We start from the raw sequence: 21,598 nt of genomic DNA, 5'->3' as shown, positions 1-21,598 counted from the left end.
AGCATATCAATATACCAATGAAGGAATTATCTCTTGATCTGTACAACAACATCTCTTCTCAATCATCTTAGCATACCCACGCGAAACAACAAATCTTTGTTAGAAGTATACCGCATTTTGCATCTTTTTTCATCATTACCATTGGACATTATCATTTTAAGAGGGTTTTCGATTACGAATTGAAAGTTTAGGCATTTATCATTCGCATTTTAATCGATACATACATTTCAAATACTTTAGCATTGTTGTAGCATTGTAACAGAACTTATTGGGGAATGAATGGTTATCTCTCATCACAAGTAGTTGAAATCGATCTGTTGAAGACAGTAAATGTGTAGCATGCAGGAAATTAGCATACTACATTTAATGTGTGAGCAAAGTTGTGATTTATCTTTTTATAAATAAATTACTTACCAAGTAAGGAGGTTTAACCAATGACCTATTTAAGATGTTAACTATTTCTTTCCATCTTGATTTGATGACTGATTTGAACCACCTCCGCTAGAATTAGATGATCCAGAACCATTATTACTTGAAGGTTCTACGGGTGGTTTTGGAGCAGGTCTTGATGGGATCCAATTATTGCTGCTTGACTACAGTATATCCAATCAATGAATAAAGCATGCACATTAATCAGCACCGTATGAAATCAATGTAGTCGGTGCGGTAAGTGTGTTTTTCCAACTTACAGACATTCTGCTTAGATATCTAATTTATTTATTAATAAGTTCGAGTAGGTGAAAAAGTTTTGGATATCAAAGTTTGTAGGGTAATGGAACTGATAAAATGTGATGGGTTGAAGAAGGGAACGAAGGGGGAAAAAACGCTGAAACATGTATATATGTATATACATCATAGTATTTGTGGTTCCACATTACATACAGTATTTGAAATATGGTCGTGCTGCTCACTCCACAAAGAATAAAATGCGGTTTAAGAAGGATCAAATCGAAATCATTTTCACTTCTTCTCAAATTCTATTGTCAATCTGTGTATCATTCTTGCGTACATAAGAAAAGTATAGTTACTAGCTTATTAGAAAGAAGCAAGATCATTTTTCGCTAAATACTTGGAAACGATGGAAAAATGCTCTTTTGCCTGCCACACAGGGAAAGAGAAGAACAAACAGATTGATGTACACTTTATGAACGATCTGCATGCGTGGGAATGGTAGTGATTAAACCATGAAGAATGAAAGCACAGCATTGCGTATCCACTTTCAGAACAAAGAAAAGCATTTATCACGGAAAGAAAGGTGTGCATATCATACAAATATGCAAGGATATGGCAATACAACAACCAGATTATAGTTTTCAGCCATGAGTAAAAAAGTCTACATATTGTACTGTAAATTCTCCTCATTGCTTGACCTTTTGTATAGGCATAGCAGGCATCATAATTTTTTGCTTCAATACCAATTTCCCATTTTGCATTTCAGTTTCTGCCAAAGGTTGTTTTTGTTTTTGGTTATTAGCGATTTTTACTTTTTTATTTGATTTTTTCGATAATGTTGATGATGCGGAACCTCTATCGAATGAACCCCATGAACCATAAAGTTCAGACCAAACTTTCTTTACACCTGTACCTATATTAGAATGTACAATTTCTTCTTGATTTAACCATACTGTTATTCTTGGCGTATTGGGAAGTATTGAAGGTGGTTCTAAAGGATATAAAGATGAAGATTGTATTATTAAGTGATGTATATGATATGTCATATTGATATGTGAGAATATATGAGGTATAGATGAGATGAATTGATATTCTCCAATTTCCTTCAATTGATCGAGGTCAGATGGTATGGTAATATAATCTTGCAAAGCGGTCAAAGAATCTTGCAGCCAGTCTTTCGTTGTAGTAGAAGATGATGATGTAGGAGTGGTAGGAGGTTCAAATAATCCAGCCAATAACCCTATCAGTTCCAAAACCGATCTTCGATCAGTTTTATTGTGGTACACCGTTTTTTTTGGATGATCAGATATATGCTCACCCTTTTCAGGTCGTTTTATCATTAACCATTTCCTGTCACCATTTTCACCTTTCCATTCAACTACTAAAACGGATTCTTCTTCATCTCTTGAAGCTTTCTTTTCCTTTTTCATTGGGAATATCGTAACATTCGGTATATGTGATTTTGATGAATTGCTTGAAGAGGGTATCGGGGAACACAATGGACAAGAGGAGGTTGTAGGTTCAGGAGGCGATTTGGATATCTGTAAAACAAATCATATAATATAGATATATCGATTAGTATTAATCGTCTTAAGGATAAGATGTTAGCACAATACGATACAAACTTACCTCAGAATAAGCCTTACAACTTGATTTTATTGGGCAAATCTGACAATCTGGTGAAGTAGGTTTACATACTTGACTACCTAATTCCATCAAAGCTTGATTCCAATCACCTGCTATGCCTTTTCTATTCGCATCAGTAGGTAATGTTCCAATTAATTGTTCAGCACTTGACCATAAGAATTTGATTGTAGTGGGCGCTGTTTGTGGTGCATGTAGGGCTAATAATCTGGTAAATAACCGATGTATATTCCCATCAACCTATACATATATATATATATATGTAGAATAAGGACAATTAGTGTAAAAGCTCAATCAATATCATAGTGGAGATGGTTATGCAAATCTGGAGACCAAAAAGGCTTACAATTGGAGTTCGTACACCATATGCCATTGAACAGATTGCTCCTGTCATGATAAACAAACAGTATCATAATTAAAATGCTGTCCAAATCGATATGAGGTAAAACGCACCAGCTGTATATCTTCCTACACCGTCAATTTCTTTTTCTAAAATCACAGGATCATCAGGTAATCTACCTTTATATTTTGATTTTGACATAACTGTTTTAGCTCCGGCAAGTAATGATCTTGCACGACGATAATATCCCAAACCACCTATTGTGTCATTTTGTGAGCTTATCAAATCAACATGATTGATTGTGAGGTCATCTTACGCCACATCGCATTGACTTCCTAATAAACAACTTCGAAAGTCAGTATATTCTCTAAACTGAATAACATCAATTTGGTAAGCATTACATACTTCTACATCCGCTTTAGCTAAATCAGCTATGGTAGGCCATTTCTCAATCCATCTTTTCCAATAAGCTATAACCTAATGAATCATCGTATGGATTCAGTATACAGCCATGATTACGTTTGAAATTCAGTCATAAAGTTATTCGTGACTTACGGTTGCTACTTGAGTTTGTTGTAACATAACTTCTGATACTGTATGTTACGATAAATTGGACTCGTTTTAGTGATAGCATCTTGAAAGAGTCAGATCAGTCCACGATGAACTTACCCCAAATCTATCATCATCAGCTTTTCCCCAAAGAAGTTGTTTTGTGTTAATATAGATTCATGAGCTCACCTCATATGCCCTTTGTCCTTTCTCTTCCATAGTCAGATTAGGATCATATTTCTTTCTCCATGGCATACCTCTTTTTTCTCTGTATCATTGATATATCACCAAAATCAGCTCATATTCTTTGGTTTCTCTCGATGAATTTCAAGCCAAGCTAAGAATTGCACTGACCTACAATCCTCAAACCAGCTCAAGAGATCTTCTTGCACCTCAGCAATCTTCTCAACATCATGATACTCTAAATCATGATCTCTGTGTATACTTGGTCCACCCGAAACCGAATCTTCGATATCTTCTAGATCGCTTTCACCTCTCACAGCTGTAGAGTTTCGCTTAACGACACTCTTGGTTTCCGTCTTAGTCTTGATCGTCGTCGTTGCGATCCTTTTACGTTTGACCGAAGATTTTTTAGGTGAAATGTCTCTTTCAACTTTAGTAGGCTGATAATCGCTACCGTCTGAATCAGGTATAGATAATATCGATGGTGATCTTGATAAACTAGCACGCATCCTTTAAGCTCTTTCGCGAGTTTGTCTTGTCTTGTACAGTGACTGGTTAAGAGATTTATTATGGATGAAAGGCAACGAAAGAAAACAGATAATGTCTGATCGTCATGATCCAGATCATGGATTCATGACGATCCAGATCATGGATTTCGACCAAACGCGTCGCGTGCGTTTGATTTTGGTCATGTTCATCTTCGCGTTCCCGATCAATGATGACAACCAATCAAGTAATTCCCATTCCAGTATCCGCTCATGCTTCTTTCTATACATACATCAGCAATCGTGAGGCTTGTTGTTAGTCGCTGTGACTACAGGCAGATCATCCCATTTCACTTGTAAACGCAGCGTAGGTTTAGTGAATGTCACTTCAAGGTAGCATTTGCTACTATTTTCGTCGTGCTAATTAGTTGTGTGGTTTGCGGTGTATGCAATACATTCAAGTCATGATGTATGGTGATATAGATATATACTTTTAACAATGTGCGATATATAGAAGATAGGAGCGGGAAAATATAAGGAAAGGACAAGGAAATCTAAATAAGGAACTATAAATATTGGGAACAAGGGATTATACTATGCAGAGCGGAAAGATAAGGTACTGAATGTAAAGTACCTGATTTGTATAGAAATTACAGGAAGCATACGAGCTGTCTAGTGAAAAGATGGTTAAGTATTGATACAGTAATGATATCGAGCGAATCTAGAATTGCATTGGTGAGCCGGCAGTTGTGGGTGATTGAGTTTGGTTGTTCAAGCCTAGGGGACTCGGAGCTGTTTTCTTGCCTCTTCGACCTAAAAGTGTGGCATTGCCCATATCCAACTCAAATCCACTACCACTTGGCTTGCTGCTACCACCTCTAGCTCGATCTCTTTGACCTGCTCGACCATCATACAACACAGCTTCAGCCTCTCTTCTGTTCGCCCCACCCCGGCCAGCGTAATGCTGCGATGGCTGTTCCTTGACACCAGCTGCCGCGTTAGCAGCGTCTCTACCTCTATGCTGTTGAATTTGTCTAGCAACGGCTTCACCATGTTTTCGTCTTGCTTCTTCCAGTTGGACAGCTTCGTCTTCCTCTTCGTCTTCCTCGTTGAGACCTTGTAAGAATCCTCGTGTACCGGCACCACCTGGACCATTGTATGCTCTACGTCGGGCACCTTCTTCTTCCATTCGATGGACAGCGTAGGTTACATCGAAGGCTTCTTTCAATGCACCAACACCAGGGGATCTACCTTCTCTGTTACCAGCTCTAATGGAGGCAAGAAGTGGTGAATCGAGGGGAGCATTGTTAGAAGGTGGAGCCAAGTTTCTAGGTGTAGGAGCGGGAGGTTGAGCGGATGGCGCGTCTTTAATCCATGGATGAGCAAGGAACTCATCAATAGTATATCGTTGAGCAGGATCGACACATAACAAGTGGGTGATCAAATCCTTTGCGGATGTTGAGATGTCATCCCACCATGGACTAAGGAAAGTGTAGTAACCTCGAGCGACTTTCTCTGTAAGGACATTGATACTTTCATCATAGAAAGCTATACGGGCAATTAGCACGATAATAAAAAAGCGGCTCTGTAAATGGTACTTACGAGGGAAACCACAAAGCAATGTATATAAGACACAACCTAAAGCCCACATATCAACACTCTTACTGTATCGCTCATCCTTGACAATTTCTGGTGCGGTGTAACCGACAGTACCACAAGGTGTCATGGTCTGCTCGTCCCATACGATTTTTGATAAACCGAAATCGGCAATCTTCACACGACCAATTCCACCACCCCCTATTCCTGCTCTGAATTCTCCTTCATCTTCTTTCTCTTCGTCGTAAGGTCGTTGCACTGGTGTTCGGGAGGGGATAATAGGGATTCTCTCAAATAAGAGATTCTCTGGCTTGATATCACTGAGTGCAGACTATTGTTAGTCAAAAAACTTGCGTCGAGACAAAGAGATGTGACTTACCGATGTACAACTCCACGCTCTTCGTGGAGATACCTGATACCTTCAGCAACTTGCAAGATGACATGTCGTGATAAAGTTTCGGAGAAATAGGTAAGTTTGACGATTTGGTGGAAGAGTTCACCACCTTCCATCACTATTCATGGAGATTTGACTTAGCTTTCACGGATTAAACTGTAGAAGCGCGGTGATTCACTTACACTCTAATACCAGGAAATAATGTTCGTCACTCTCGAAGAAACCAAGTAATTTGACTATACCAGGATGGTCGACACCTCGCATAATTTGCACCTCTTTCAAGATGTTTGCCCGCTACAAGAAATGGCGAGTCAGCATGTGTGGTACGGGTCTGAGCTAAGGACATGTCGGTAGCTGAACGAATATAAGGCAAATTGACAAAAAACGATACTGAATATCGTGCGAGGCTGCTAGCCAGCAACGCAAGAAGTATAGAAAACTTCCGACGCTCGAGGGCCAGCGACCGCAAGTGAAAAAGGTGGTGGTTGTAGTCCAGGTGCATGGTATATACCCGATGAGAGGAATGCGAGAGATTTAGATGGAGGATTGAAGAAAGATTACCAACCTCTGTAACCCTAGGTCTTTTCTTGAAGTTGGCATTGAGATGCTTGTTACCGTTCTAATATCCGCAAGTGATAATATGCAAGTGTCAGTCGACATACTTGAGTGGTTCAAACAATAAATGTTTGATTGTCGATAGTGGGCGCGCCGCCTCAAATGAGCATCATAATATATGGTGCTGATATCACACCATATCCAATCAAATGTTATGGTCGCAGGAGGTTGCGCGGAGATGGTTTGAGAGTAGAGATAGAAGAATAATTACAGTACAAAAGCTTTGATACCTTGATCCTAGCCTGGCCAGGGCGTAGGAGGCATGCAAAGCTGATAAGAAGACTACATACATCAAAGAGAAAGGCAACCTCCTGATTTCGCCACAAAATGTGGCGTACAATGATGAAGAAACGATTCTCACCTGTGAGTGGTTAAGTTCGTACTTCCTGACTACCTTGACAGCGACTTTGCGTCCTGTTTTTTTCTCAACGGCTTTGTAAACGTTTGAAAAAGCACCATCACCCATCTTCTCGATTAACGTATAAGCTTCCAAGCCCTATTACAAATGACGTCAGTTCGGAGACTTTCCACACCATTACCAAATAGTTGAGACTTTATTGATGAAGCTGGAATCAGGTCAAGTACGGTGACGAATACAGATAGCTTACCTCGTAAACTGGCATTTTCTCGCTTTGAGCTCTTTCATCGGCAACTATTCGTTCAGCTTCTTCTCTATAGTTGGGCGAAACCATAGGAGCTTTGCTACCTGATTGCTGCGATTGAGGTTGTGGTTGTTGCACTATAGCATGAGAAAGACATTTTAGTGAATAGTTGGAACGCGAACCTTTGAATTTCCACTTACCATTGTTAGCGCTTAATCCTTGACCTGCCATATCGTTATTGTAGTATGTTTGTTGTTGTTGCTGTTGAGATTGAGCGGTTTGTTGTGGTTGTTGTGAGGCTTTGTTTGTTCTATGCCCACCAGATTGACTTGTTTTGCTCTCTGTTTGAGCAGGGGATTGGGAAGATTGGGCGTGTTTGCCGTGTCGTAATATTTCTATTGAATCGGTATGTTCCAACAAGCGATAGGGTTGCCCGGGACGAGGCGGTAGTCGAGGGACGGGGGAAGATTTGCGAGTGAATATCGGACGACGATGACGTTGAGGTATCGGTATAGGTGCCGATGATTTCGGTGTATTTTGTGATTTCAAAATAGATTGTTGAGTAAGACGTAGAATTGGTGATGTCAGCTTTTCTCCCGATTTCGAGGGTGTATGCAAAGGAGTGGTAAAGACGGGTGATAAAACCTTGATTGGAGTAGGAAGAAAGGATGGTGTCGACGATGACGATATAGCGGAAGTTGGGGGACAGTATGGCATCGCAGAATTATCAACAAGCGGTGGGAGAAAGATAATAAGGTACGAGTGAAAGGCATGGAGATGCATGGGCTTGTTATGGATATGAATGCGAAAAAAAGCAAAAATTACTATGAATTCATCATGCAAAAGACTGGGTCATGACACGAAAGTAGAGATGAAGAAAAATGCACAATGGAAATGAGAGATGCAAACTGATTGATGCGATGATGGATGAAACAGACAAGTAACCAAAACAAAAGACGCTGGAAGAAGAGAGCTAGTGGGGAGCAGACAATAACACAACCGCACAGACCATCTTGATGTCGTCATATCCATCAAATCAACATAGTATAAACTTGAAGTTTGTTGAGTTTAGTCAACTGGGCGTTGAAATGAGACACGACAAAAAGGTGGCAAAAACCTTATTATGACCCATTCCAATCATGACAGATCACTTTTAATCTTATCGAGAAAATAGAGAGATTGAATAGTTCAAGAATGGAATATATACTCACGTTTGAAACTTGATAACATTCCGTCGTCGTTAAGATTAGCGTTTTCTAAATTTTGAATTGCTAATTTATAATCTTTTTCTAATTGATTAACTGATCTTGTAGTTAATCTTTCATAAGATTTCAAATGTATTTCAGATGCTGATCTATGTTTATATCTAGGTTTCTCTTGATTCGAAGCAGAAGCAGAAGATGATACTGAAGTTGATATAGATTGTGTATTACTGTTCGTTTGGGAATTTACAAGTGACTGATTCTGGGATGATAATGTATTGATACTCGGATCAGAAAGTGGTATAAGTATTGAGGGTGAAGGTAATGTAGAACTTGTAAATGAATTTGAGTTAGTGTCTGAATTTGGTGTTGTTGATGTTGTAGTTCTGGTTGGACGTGTAGAAGTCGATAACAAGGAATTAATAGTTTTATGAGGATGAAGTAAAGATTGGTCTTGATCTTTTGATAATTGATTTGTCAGATTGGGCGATTGAAATGATGTATTCTCATATGTATATCTTGTCGAGCTGTTATATTTTCCGGCACGATAAAAAGCGATGGATAAAATAGAAAAGAGAGCAACGTAATGGTGACGATTGTTATTTCATTAGCATGTGATCGTTTCTATCGCGTACTGTGTATCGGATCCAAAAATATGGGAATGGGTAGATAGGTCGACTTTATAAAGTAGAACAAATCATAGGTATATGAAGATGTTTTTATTTATTACGATGGTGGTAATAGCGGCAATGTTAACAACAGTAATAATGATGATGATGATGTATGATTCAATTGATTTATGACAACCCGCACCACCGATAATGGAAAAAAAAAAATAAGAGACATACAGAAAAGGAAATTGACGTCACAATCTAAACTGGGTTTTATCCACAAAACAAAGGAAAGGAAAAGGATACTCACCTAGACAAAAAGCTAAAGGAGAATTAACGTAGAGGCCCTTGTCTCTCAGGCTTAGATCAGTAATCTAAACCAAGGTTTGTGTATAGTATGGGTTGATGCTGTATTCTGAGTAATTGTTCGTTATTTTCCAAATAATAGAAGGACTTCGTGTGTCTTCTTTTATTTACCAAAGAAAATGATAAATATAGTTTTATAACGATTGATGATGAGCGGTAGTTGAATTTGTGTGGTGACAACAATGATGATGATGATGATGATGATGGTTATTTATTGGAATGGAACTAATCATTTTTCTGTTCTTCGTTTTGGTTGCTGATTAAGATAAAATCTAGATGCGTAGGAGTGGTGCGTGCAGAGTAGCTAGTAATGGTGACGAACGCGATGACGATATTAAGGAAATTATTTAAGGGTTTACAATTTTGGAGCCCTTGGTAGCTAGTGGCTGCGTTAAAGAAATAATCAGTATTTTTTAAATGTACATTTCACTTAAACGAGCCAGTTTGTTACGTTAAACGACTCTGTTACGTCTGAGGCGTCTGTCTATACCAAGTACTGTATAACATTAATGGTTGTCCCATTCATCCATGCTGCCAATTGTGACTGTGAACTCATTTTGTCTGCGTCCTAAAAAAGCTCTTTCAGAGAAGTCTAGACCCGTTATATGCCCTTCCTTCCCTTATTGAGTATTCAGCATTGAGCATTGTTCTGGCTTCCAGAAGTTAATGTCAATACAATGCCTGATCATAACATGATCATATCATTGGTCATAGCTCATCAGCTCTAGGCCTTTGTTTTGTACGGTTTGAAGAGAAAGTGACATCCCCTTTGCATATGCATATGAACATAAGTACAATGACGATCAAAAAAAGGAAATGAATAGGAACGTGACTGTTTGTCCTTATTTGGGTCCTTTTCACTTTTGCACATAAAGGACGTTTCAAGGGGGAAAGGAAAGGACAACTGACGTCATTCCCATTTAAGCTCCAGACTATCTTGATGTGGCAGTGATGTATGGACGTTTTCTATTACTAGAGATCCCTTTGATCACCCAGCATGGCTAACCATACATCTAGCATACACAAAGCAGGAAACTAACGCTGCGCTATGACTGATGCAAAATAATGTTGTAATTTCATGGAGACATTACCTCCGGAACTGATCTAACGGGGCAGAAATGTATAAGACAAAGAAGAGAACATCATATTGGAGTATGTATGTAGTCTAAATTGAAAGACTGAAAATCCGAAAATTTGGGAGAACAAGTTACAAAAGGTGACGTCTTTGCTCGATCATATTTTGGTTGAGCATTTTGATGACGTACGAATCACTCGCATTGAGCGGAGAAACCACAATTCAGACGTTCAACATTTCAATAATACTCGCTGGAATCAATTACGATAAATCATAGGGTGATGGTGTAATTATGATGTATTTACTTCGCAAGGATCTTGCTATAGCTTACTGTGAATAGCTGTACCGCAATGGTCCCGGTTCTGTAGAATTTGGCATGAGCCGACAGAGTCTGACAGTTGTCCTCCAATCGTCCTGTGTGTAATCGATACATATTGAATAGTAGAAGAAGACAAGCGTAGTCCGAACCGAAGAATACACAACAACTAAAATACCATGGAGTGAATCTCAAAAGGTCAAATCCACATTCGGGTCAACTAACTTCTCTGGTCCATTTCACAGTACTACTACTTCTTCCCCCTCTCCTTGCAGACTCTTCATCACCGATTTGTTCCAATTCAGCTTCTTCACTCCCTTCATCCAGACCAGTCTTTCTATCATCAGAACCTTCTGTAGCCAAATGAGCTATCCAACGTTTTTCTTCATCGGGTTCAACAAATTGTTTAGCCATTCTAGTAAAAGATGTATCTATTTGATGTATAGATGTTGGATTTAAAGCTGAAAGGTATGGTCTTGCTTTGGATTCCCATGCGTGATATCTAACGATAATCACATCAAAATGTAAGCTCAACTACACCGTACTGACGTGTTTTACGATCAACGGAATAAACAATGTGGAATCAAGCTGGGATACAAAACACAGTTTGACTCACGCGAGTTGACCAGAATTCTCAAAATCATATTCTGTAGTCTCATAAACTGCATGAATATGATCGTCTGTCCATAAAGGCCAAAAAAATGCTCTTTCAGATAGAATTGTTAATAATGTTGGATACAATTTAGCCAAAGTCCAAGGCATTTCCTACATAAACGACAACAGCTCAGTTTACTTCCTTTCCCTAATGAAAGTATAATACTCAAGGGCATCTGGGGATCAAAATTCCAAACTTACAACAGAATGTTCAGTCCATTTATCACTTCTAAAACCTTCATAACTATCTAACCATCTTTGTATAAATTCAGATTCTTTTCTAGCTATTATAATAGCATTACATAAACCTTTAGGATTCATCTCATCATCGCCTTTCAGACCTCTTAAGAACGTTAATCCATGTGCTTCCATACCTAATACAACATCTTGACGAAGTAAACCATAATCTGCAAAGGAACGTAAAACAAATGTATCTATATCTAAATAGATTCCACCATAATCGCGCAACCTGAAGAGAATATAGGCAAAGTTCAGCATGACGAGTCATGATATAAAATATCATCATCACGACCCATTTGAAAATTGAGTCAATATACTCACACTTCCAACCGTATTATATCTGCTTTATGAGCGAACTAAAGAAGAACGTGAGTTAGCGGAAAGTCTTGTTTCATGTAGTAAGCGCATGAATATCCATTGGATAAGATTGAGTTGACTTACATGAGTCACAGGTCTTTGATCTTTACCTATCGAATCAACATTTCTTGCTTTTTTTAACTTTATTATAGGATCTCCTTGTAATGATTTTTGGTTTCTAATTTGATTCCACCAATAACCTTTCGGTTCATTTATACAATGAAACCAAATTTCTTTTGGATTTAAATTTATGATTGTTGATCTTATAGATAGATATGCGAAATATGGGAAATCAGGTTCATCTGGATCATCAGATAATCCATATACATAATGTACTAAATTTGGTATATCTTCTTTAGGTATAGGTAAATTTCCTGATTCTAATAACGTATTTATAGTTGACAATGAGGAGGATGATGATGAGGATGATAACGAAGAAGAAGGAGAAGAAGATGATGATAAGGAAGGTGGTAAAGGCGGTAAAGAATTAGGTAATAACGATATACTTTCTAAAGGTCTACGTGAATATATTGATAGATATAATGGATGATTTGATCCTATTATTATACCCACAGCTAGAATAAGTAATGAAGGTAGAAATTTTAAAGTCAAATAACGATGATATGGCTACACCAATGTTCGTATATGTAGTTAGCTATATTGCCTTGAGATAAATTGCAGTCCAATACTGTAATTTGAGGATGAAGTATTGGCAAACTCACCTGCGACCTCCCTTCCCTATTTGTCATAGGGACATAGTCCCTACTATTATCATTCCATATTCGCCTAAAGACACTCATCAGTTATCTTGCTAAAGATGAAATGTCAACGTATCTTCGCTTTATCACCTATCCCAATTTTTCTGCTAATGTATTATACTGCTTTTAATGATTGACGGTTCGAACTCTGGGGAATTTGCCAATGATAGGTGTAATAGTAAGTTTATCAGATCCGATGATATTTAAACTAATCTATATTATCGTCTTTTGATACACAGATCTATAGTTATCCACAGCAATTCGAGCTTGATGAAAGTGCAGTAATTTACAGCCGATATAATTGTTTACACGTTATTTCGCAACCGCTGTTAATGTTGTCGATATTTGTATCGACAGTTGTGGTCGCTATCGTCTCTCTTATTACAAAGTGAGTCGTTGAATTTGTTGGGATTACGGACGGCTGATCTGAAGTCGAGGTATTCTGTGCCAAGCTTGTCTAATGATATTCCATCTTTTCTGACCTGTATAAGGTTGAAATGTACTGTGGGAAAGATTGTGATCTCTTTCGAAAGCTATGCAAGACCAAGAAATGCGGAATCGGATTAAGGTTACCGGTAATAATATAATGGGATTTTTCGTTTTTGATCTATTGATTTTTTTTAATTGTATAAACAATAAATTAACGTAATCGAGTTGAGATTATTATGACGAGAACTTCCTTCTATACTGATTTTAAGATCTTATCGTTTATCTGCAAAGTATTATACATTGAAATGACAAGAATGCAAGAGGTCGAGTATACAAGCTATTTGTAACATTTTACGAAATGCAGCCGTACAGAAATTGCATACGAAATCAATATTCATCCCATCTTTCCGAAAACATCTTAGAATTTTTCACTAAGGTGAGATATATGAGCAATTGGCGTTTTTTCGTCTTTCGTTCCTGAAAATAGCGGCTTTGATCAGTGAAGCAATGTAAGTTGATCGGATCTTCTGTTAGTATGCTCAAGTATGCTTTGAGTGGATTACAACAATTCGTGCTGGCTGTAACAATCCAATCAAATCACAAACAGATGGTACCTATCGACTGTCTGTATATATCAGTGTTACGCACGAACATCTACTGCAAGTTTATCAAGATCCGATGATTAAGAAAAATACTCCGAAACGCTCTGATTGTGTCTTCAAACGTATTCTATCCGTCCGCACGCTACAGATACCAGGACTTAGCATCAAGACGTTGAAAGGTGACAGACTACACTATTAGCGTCCATCTACCCATTTGCTTTGTCTGTGTAGCTTAGTCTCAATATGTGCTATATCGCATGCTGACCGATATGTCTGAAATAGCTTATGTCGATCCAACGTAAATCATGCCTTTGTGGTATTCGGCTATTATGCCGAGCCAATCAAGAAATACACACAAACACACAGACACGCAGCTAAGAAGAAGCTTCTCCAAAGGACCCCCTGCTACCCCTTGATATATACAGAATCAAGCTTTTGATTGTTGTTCTCACCTCAGCGGCCATGTACTTCTTCGTTGGTATGACGACGTCATTAACTTGAAACTTCATACCTTTCCTTTACATGTTGAACTACTTAGCGATATTGGAATGATCGATCTCAGAGAAAAGGAACGTGAAGATCAATAAATGAGACTAAAGCTAAGATCTCCAAGCAAAATTGGGGTTTCGAAGGAAATAATTCGCTTATTCAGTAAATTGACGATCAAACTGAACTCATTTTCATTTCGTTTTGGGGGGAAATAACTGATGTCTTCCTTGTTTAGTACTCATTCACTTTGTCAACCTAGTTGACTGACTTCAAAAAATCCACTGAATGATCAAGGAAACTACGAAAAGGTAGACAATCAATTTTGGCCTTCAACTACTTCCCATAAGTATAATTTTCTGTAATCAAGAACTTCACCAATACACATAGTTTGGTGATCGGAAGGAATAATTTACAACACTTCCTTACATTTGAGCACTGAAATTCAACGGAGATGGTAAGTTGTAGGGCATGGGTAATATAATATCTGTACTTCGTTGAAATACGGAAAGGAAGGAAGCAAATGCACTAAACGTTTTAATAGGAATAGCACTGACTTCTATATCACTTATCTGTTTTTAGCCATCCAAACCAATCACACCGACGATTATCATTCCCGATACATCAGGTAATCCACCACCTGTAGGTAAATATGATAAACCAAATATAACTTATCAAGGTGAACAACCTAAACCAACTCCATGGGGTCAAACAAGTGTTTACATATCTTCACCTAGACCAGCTCCAAATGGCAATCAATCTTCTGGAAATAACAATGGAAGGCAAGGTAAATAAATCATAGGGAAGGATCAAGTAGTAAATGATCGCATTGAACGTGGGTGATCTATTCTCGAACTTGTTCAAATTTAGTAATCACAAGTCCTCTGATGTATTTATCAATCTCAAGCTGACATCAGTAACATCAATAATCCTTTTTTTACTCGAAAACAATTTCAGCTGTATCTGACAAGAATATCGAATATATGTATCCATTACAGAACAAATCCTAATAATAGTCGTGCAACCCAGCATTTTCAAGAAGCACGAGTAGATAGCAATAACATATCTGTACCTGTACATGTATGGATTGACCATACAAATGTACCGATTGTAATTTACGAGTACTGCCAGAGATCTTATTATGTACTCGAGTAATACTTCATGCACTTGATAGTATGTATACTCTGTATCCATATTCGGTCGTTTGATATTGGCAAATCTGCAGGTTCTGGTGGTTTTGATAAGAACCCTTATCGTATGTATATAATAGTAGAGGTATGGACTGTACAGTATATACCGAAGGATTCTCAGCATGGGAATACTGAGAAAAGTCGAGGAAAACTCGTGTTGCTTCGTTTTCTTCTTCTCTTGGCGTCAGAGGGAACAGAGTAGGGGCATGATATTACGTGCAAGGTATATATATATATATATATATCGGTCATTCTGAACATTTCCATTCATTCGTTTTCTCTTTCTCATCCAAACGCAATCAACAAATCAAGTCAATTCAACTTTAGCCATACCACAAGCAAGCCTACTTCCAAAAGTTCCTCACTGCTATCATGTCTGTAAGTGTCCTTGTACCATCCTCAATCAATATATTCACCTGTGAATCATTGACGTTGAGCTTTTTGCCCTAACTCTTTGTCTTCGTGTTAGGCCCAAAATATCTTAAATGCACTTCGAAACCCTCCGCAACCAGTTATGATCCCTCCCAAACCTGCTCCTCGACCACCTACTCCAAAACCCAAGCCTGGTCAACCAATTAGAATTACTGCTTAGAGAGTTTATCGTAAAGCGTAATACTTTCAAGTGTATCGGATGAACGAATTGAACTGGTCATCGACATTCTTTAAAATTTGATTTTGGTCTTTGGCAAATCTTCGAACTGTAAATTATTTATGTTTTTGCATAAAAGGTTTGATATACTGTATATGCTATGTAATGTCGTGGATAAAAAATGATGTAATAAAATATTATGTGACCTTTATTCCAATTTCTGAGCTACAAGCTCTAATATCTCTCTAGGTGATTTACTTGCATTAGCTAAATCTTTTGAGACAGCTTGCCATACTGGACCATGATGTGGAGCAGCTGCTAAGCATTTTTCAATGACTAATTCCTGTCGTTCCTATCATGATTAACAAATAACACAAAATCAGCTTCAATGCTAATGGCTATCGGATTTTAAACCGTTTATTCCGTAACACAGAAATCATGAGGAAAAAGAAACTAAAAAAAAGGACAAGAACTCACAGGTTCACCATGTTGTTTTTCGAATTTTAACCACCAACCCCAAGAATCACCATAATCTTGATCAGCTGTAATAGCATTTTGCATCCACTGTCTAGTTTTTTCAATTTTTCTTTCATTCCAAAATAATCTTGCAACTGATAAAATGACTGAAGGATGTTCACCTGCCTTTTTCAATGCATCAACTGATCTACCTTTACGTTGTTGTGGTTGTTCCATAAATATTGCCATTGACCATAATATTGGTGATGTTGGACATTCTTGCATTGCTACAGTATCACAAAAGAGATATCAGTTCTGATACATAGTATGTACGAAAAAAAAAAAAACCCTTACCTCTTGCCAGGACAGCTTTAGCTTGTTGGGTTGAACCAGATCTTTCTTCAATTTTAACTGATTCAGACCATAATTCATCATTTTTAGGATTTTTCATTCTAGCAGATTCCAAGAGAGATCTAGCTTTAATAGTTATACCTTGTTTTTCTTCTAATCTTGCTGATAAAATCCATAGTGGAATTGATTTTGGACATGATTTACATCCTTGTTGATATGCTGCTCTTGCATTTGGTATAGCATTTCTTGATTCATGTATTTGTCCCCTAATCATATGTAATTTATCAAATTGTGGATATTTCTTTATAGCTAATTCTAATGTTCCTAATGCAGAATCTAATTGTCCTAATTGTCTTTGTAAAACTGCGGATTTCATCCAAATCTATGGTTGATATTTAAGTCAGCGATACATCTTAATTATCCAACACACTTGACTTATAACGTGATATTCAACTTACTCTTTCAGTATCAGCTTGTACTCTAGCTTTCTCCAAGATCTGCATAGCAGCTCCCATATCACCTGTTTCAGCAGCGAGTTTAGCAGCAGCCAAGAAAATAGATTCTGAATCTTCGTTTTGTTTGAAAGCTTCCGATAAAATAGCTTGTGCACCAGGAACGTCTCCTCCAACCCATTTTTCTTTCGCGGCCATAAGCCATAAGACTTCTGCATTCGGACAATGCTGTACACCTTTCGCGAGAATATCCTGAACAGCTTGTGGTGTACCATGAGCTTTTTCAAATTCAGCAGCTTTTCTCCAAACCGAAGGTGAAGTAGGGAAAGATTCCAATACAACAACATAACATGCTCTTGAGACTTCAAAGAAACCACCTTTTGCAGCTCTTTCAGCATCTTCTAACCAAACATTCTTTCTATCTTCTTCTTCGACATCTTGATGTATAGTAGCTTTGACAATAGCCTGAGCTGTCAATGGACTACCATCTTGTTCACACCTTTCAGCTTCTTGTAACCATTGTTCTCTTGATAATATAACTTGATTTTTCTTTAACGAATTTACAGCTCCAACCATAAGTTTATCAACTTGTGCAGCTAATTTACGTGTCTTTTCAGATTCATCCTCCAATTTAACATCTCCAATAGCAGAAGGGGACTGTTCGGCCAATCGTCCAGCTGCAATCCAAATCTCGTGTGATGTCGGTATACGTTTTCGTGCTGAATTAAGTACCTGTTTAGCATTCTCTGGTGTTTCCAATCTTGCCAAAGTAAGCCACAATTCTACTGATGTAGGTATTACTTCCACAGCACGAGTGAGCAGTACTCTGGCATCTTCAGGATCATCTTCGAGATTGACAGTTTCCTTCCATAACCGCACAGAATTTGGTATGAATTCGAGTGCTATCACATGAAAGATCAGCTCAAGATACAAGATTGTGATTAAGCTGACTTACCTTTTCTTAAAACCCTCTTTTTGGCCATACTGTCCGATTCTAAAGAAGAGGCTTTTAGCCATACTTTCACCGACTGTGGTACATGCTGTACTGCACGACCAAGGATGACTTTGGCATTTTCAGGTGTCTGGGCGAAAAAGTCAGCTAACTTTGCAAAGAAAGTGAGAGGCAAAGTGATACTTACATTTAATTCGGCAGCATTTAACCATACATCTTCACTCTTTGGACATTTCTCACAACCTTCGGCAATGATTTTTCTAGCAGCTACCATCTTCTTAGCGTGCACTTCTAGTGAAGCAGCAGCAATCCAACCAGGAGCATGCTTGGGATTTGTTTGAATCAGGTTCTGCAACAGTTGTCTAGCTTGTTTGATATCGCTATTCAATATTTATAAATCAGCTATTTAGCCAATTTTGAAATTGTAGTCAAAGATGTCAGGCTGACTTACCCAATCTGAGCATCCGTCTGAACAATTTGACTATTCAATGCAGTCATATAACCTCTTGGATCTACACTAGTGGAAGAACCATTTGCGGCATCTTTTGAAGCTCTATCCAGCTGTAATGACAATACTTTGTCTCTTGCATTACCAATAGCAACAAAATCTGTCATTGTACCATCTGCAGCTGGAGTATCGAAACCGCCGTTCTGTAGGAAATGTAAAAAAAAAATAATCAGCATTAATCTTTCTCAAAATGATAAATGCAGAGATGTAATAAGCTACAAAGAACAAAAAACTTACTTCTTGTTGAGCTTTATCCAATTCACCTAATAAAATATTCCTATTTGCTATATCCGCAACAACAGTATCTGAAACAGCATATGATCTACCATTTTGATTTTCTTCTAATCTTAAATTATTTTTTCTTCTTTTTCCAGTTAAATTACCTGCTTCAGGTATTGAATCCCAATCTGAATCATTTAAAGAACTTAAATTTCTTTTCAAATCTGCAAATTGAGTTTGTAATTTTGGATTTAAAATTCGTTCTTTTGCTGCTTGTTCTGCTTCTGCTGCGTCTCTTAAAGGAATAAAAAAGATAATACAACAGATATCAGCTTCCACAGTATACAAATATAATATCCCTTTGTCATCTTTTAGATGAAAAACAACAGACTCACCTTCTAGCTTTCCTCCTTGCATCCATACGTTCATCAACACTTTCCCATATACGATCAGCTTCTTCATCATCTGCTTCATATACTGTTCCAGCAAATAAATTCCTTTCATCATCTGGATCTTGTAATGCTTCTGGATCAGGTACTTCTTCACCTCTTTTAGCTTGTGCGTCGCTATAGTCATCAACAAATCATTGTCAGCTTTTACAACTTTAAAAAGAAGCGTATAGCGAAATAGTTAAAATCCACTCACGCTATCGTTTCAGCCGAAGGACCTTCTCTAGCTGGACCAATATCAGATCTAGTTGTAAAACCTGATGCACCACGACCCAAACCTGCAACATAAGATGTAGGTGCAGCCATCTGCAAGAAGTTGTATCTGACCTCCTTGGGGATATGCTTGACTGTACCGATGTGCGACATTTTGTTGTATTTCTATTCCTGGGGTAAAGCCAAAGGCGGAAAATAGTGAAGCAGCGTTGTTTTCTAGCTCAATGGAGAGCTATTTTGGGTATAGATTTTTGGGTCGAGCTCGAATCCAAATGAGATGCCGAACAGTATACCTTGAGAAGTGGAGTATACAAGTAACCTCAAGAGTATACTTTGCTTTGAACAGAATAAACAGATAAAAGTTAATGTTTTTACACCTTTGGTCAATAGCGTCCAGACGGAATTCAACGAAAGTCAATGGCAAAGGAGATCATGATTACGTAATGTACATACCTCCACTTCAAAAGTTGAAAGGAGATTAGGCCGAAGAAAGATGTCATGGATGTTTTGCTGATCAAGACAAAATATAAGTGCAGATGTAACATCTCACAGCTATATATCTTTACTATCATTCGAATCAGAAACTGGCTTAAATAGATCAGAATATAGGATATTCCACCTTTCGTATCAAATAATCAAGCTTTTATCGTTGAAAAGGTAAGATCTCTCAAAATGTCAGATCCTATAGAAACCCCTGTATCTCGTCGATTGGCTTCAGTGAAGAATATCATAATAGTTCTATCTGGTAAAGGTGAGTTCTCCAGTCCAATTATCGTTGTTTATCTGTTATGCTACATAGCAAGCTTAGTCGTTAATCTGTAATCACCGAATAGGTGGAGTTGGTAAATCGTCATCTTCAGTACAATTAGCATTATCCTTATTAAATCAATCTCCTAATAATCGAGTTGGTTTATTAGATTTAGATATAACTGGACCTTCATTACCTAGAATGGTAGGATTAGATATACCTGAAGCTACAGTACATCAATCATCTTTAGGATGGGTACCAGTTTATGTTGATAATAAAAAAAGACTAGGTTTAATGTCTATTGGATTTTTATTAAAAGATAGAGGTGATTCAGTAGTTTGGAGAGGTCCAAAAAAAGATGGTATGATTAGACAATTTTTAAGTGAAGTTAGATGGGGTGATTTAGATTATTTAATTATTGATACGCCTCCAGGTGAGTTCTGCGAGACAATTTTGCCTAATTAAGAGAAAATCAATCATTTCTCAATCACCTCGTAATCTTCCGTATATTATCGCACCGCACCTAGTAGATATAAATCACTAATTAAAACAATTCTTCTTTTCCTTTTCAAATGAACGAACCAAATTAACAGGTACATCAGATGAACATATATCATTAATGACACATTTACATCCATTATTTCAACCTACATCCAAAAACCCAACTACACCAAATTCAATTTTAATTACAACACCACAAACAACAGCATTAAATGATACGATAAAATCACTTAGTTTTACAAAAAAATTAAATTTACCTGTTATGGGTTTAATTGAAAATATGTCAGGTTATATTTGTCCATGTTGTAATGAAATTTCAAATTTATATGGTATACAAGGTCAAGCTAAAATTATGTCTGAAAATAATAATATTGATTTTTTAGGTAAAATTCCAATTGATACTAAATTAGTTAAATTATTAGATAGTGTTTCGAAAGGTGAATTAAATGTTGATGTTGCAAACGTTATTATTCAAGATCAAGATCAACAAGTACAGATAACAAATCAAGGACAAAGAAATGGAACCAGTAGTGAAGGAATTCAACAAACGAAAGAGGATTTCCCTTTATTAGATAAATATAACGAAACTGAAAGTTCGAAAATTTGGAAAAAGATAACAGATGATTTAGTTGAAAAGATTGAAAGTAGGAAAAGTGCTATAAGACAAAAGCTTGAATCTGCTCAAGTATAGGCGCCAATTCAAGGTGTTAACCAATATTTTGCTAGATATAACGTATAGAATGGAAGCAGAAAGGAATGCCAAGGAATTAACTTGATGATTTTGGACAAATCAA

General features: G+C 37.5%; 6 protein-coding genes across 6 annotated transcripts; 2 read left to right on the top strand and 4 right to left on the bottom strand.

The window, feature by feature from the left end:
* Nucleotides 1-1,358: 1,358 nt before the first annotated feature.
* Nucleotides 1,359-3,897, bottom strand: L201_004420 (A/G-specific adenine glycosylase; the record flags this gene model as incomplete). Its single annotated transcript, XM_066220162.1, has 11 exons — nt 1,359-1,912; nt 1,991-2,213; nt 2,302-2,556; nt 2,663-2,703; nt 2,770-2,913; nt 2,973-2,991; nt 3,062-3,133; nt 3,212-3,249; nt 3,326-3,332; nt 3,395-3,473; nt 3,560-3,897. 11 exons carry the CDS (start codon nt 3,895-3,897, stop codon nt 1,359-1,361), a joined length of 1,770 nt encoding a protein of 589 aa, XP_066076259.1.
* Nucleotides 3,898-4,594: 697 nt separating this feature from the next.
* Nucleotides 4,595-7,797, bottom strand: L201_004419 (uncharacterized protein; the record flags this gene model as incomplete). The annotated part of the gene is made up of 8 exons (XM_066220161.1): nt 4,595-5,421; nt 5,476-5,789; nt 5,849-5,981; nt 6,046-6,157; nt 6,429-6,482; nt 6,840-6,974; nt 7,087-7,217; nt 7,281-7,797. The coding sequence occupies 8 exons, from the start codon at nt 7,795-7,797 to the stop codon at nt 4,595-4,597; spliced, it is 2,223 nt and encodes a 740-aa protein (XP_066076258.1).
* Nucleotides 7,798-10,866: 3,069 nt separating this feature from the next.
* L201_004418 (uncharacterized protein) lies at nt 10,867-12,701 on the bottom strand (the record flags this gene model as incomplete). Its single annotated transcript, XM_066220160.1, has 6 exons — nt 10,867-11,152; nt 11,267-11,415; nt 11,506-11,773; nt 11,866-11,900; nt 11,986-12,528; nt 12,624-12,701. 6 exons carry the CDS (start codon nt 12,699-12,701, stop codon nt 10,867-10,869), a joined length of 1,359 nt encoding a protein of 452 aa, XP_066076257.1.
* Nucleotides 12,702-14,647: 1,946 nt separating this feature from the next.
* Nucleotides 14,648-14,971, top strand: L201_004417 (uncharacterized protein; the record flags this gene model as incomplete). The annotated part of the gene is made up of 2 exons (XM_066220159.1): nt 14,648-14,665; nt 14,759-14,971. 2 exons carry the CDS (start codon nt 14,648-14,650, stop codon nt 14,969-14,971), a joined length of 231 nt encoding a protein of 76 aa, XP_066076256.1.
* Nucleotides 14,972-16,163: 1,192 nt separating this feature from the next.
* On the bottom strand, nt 16,164-19,708 carry L201_004416 (uncharacterized protein; the record flags this gene model as incomplete). The annotated part of the gene is made up of 10 exons (XM_066220158.1): nt 16,164-16,307; nt 16,433-16,698; nt 16,766-17,144; nt 17,221-18,116; nt 18,170-18,296; nt 18,354-18,546; nt 18,618-18,817; nt 18,912-19,188; nt 19,289-19,459; nt 19,539-19,708. 10 exons carry the CDS (start codon nt 19,706-19,708, stop codon nt 16,164-16,166), a joined length of 2,823 nt encoding a protein of 940 aa, XP_066076255.1.
* A 519-nt stretch (nt 19,709-20,227) lies between these two features.
* On the top strand, nt 20,228-21,495 carry L201_004415 (cytosolic Fe-S cluster assembly factor CFD1; the record flags this gene model as incomplete). Its single annotated transcript, XM_066220157.1, has 3 exons — nt 20,228-20,306; nt 20,389-20,736; nt 20,897-21,495. The coding sequence occupies 3 exons, from the start codon at nt 20,228-20,230 to the stop codon at nt 21,493-21,495; spliced, it is 1,026 nt and encodes a 341-aa protein (XP_066076254.1).
* Nucleotides 21,496-21,598: the final 103 nt, after the last annotated feature.

The sequence above is a fragment of the Kwoniella dendrophila genome, chromosome 5 (assembly GCF_036810415.1).
Source record: "Kwoniella dendrophila CBS 6074 chromosome 5, complete sequence".
Taxonomy (NCBI): domain Eukaryota; kingdom Fungi; phylum Basidiomycota; class Tremellomycetes; order Tremellales; family Cryptococcaceae; genus Kwoniella; species Kwoniella dendrophila.
This window is presented reverse-complemented; position numbering and strand designations above follow the sequence as displayed.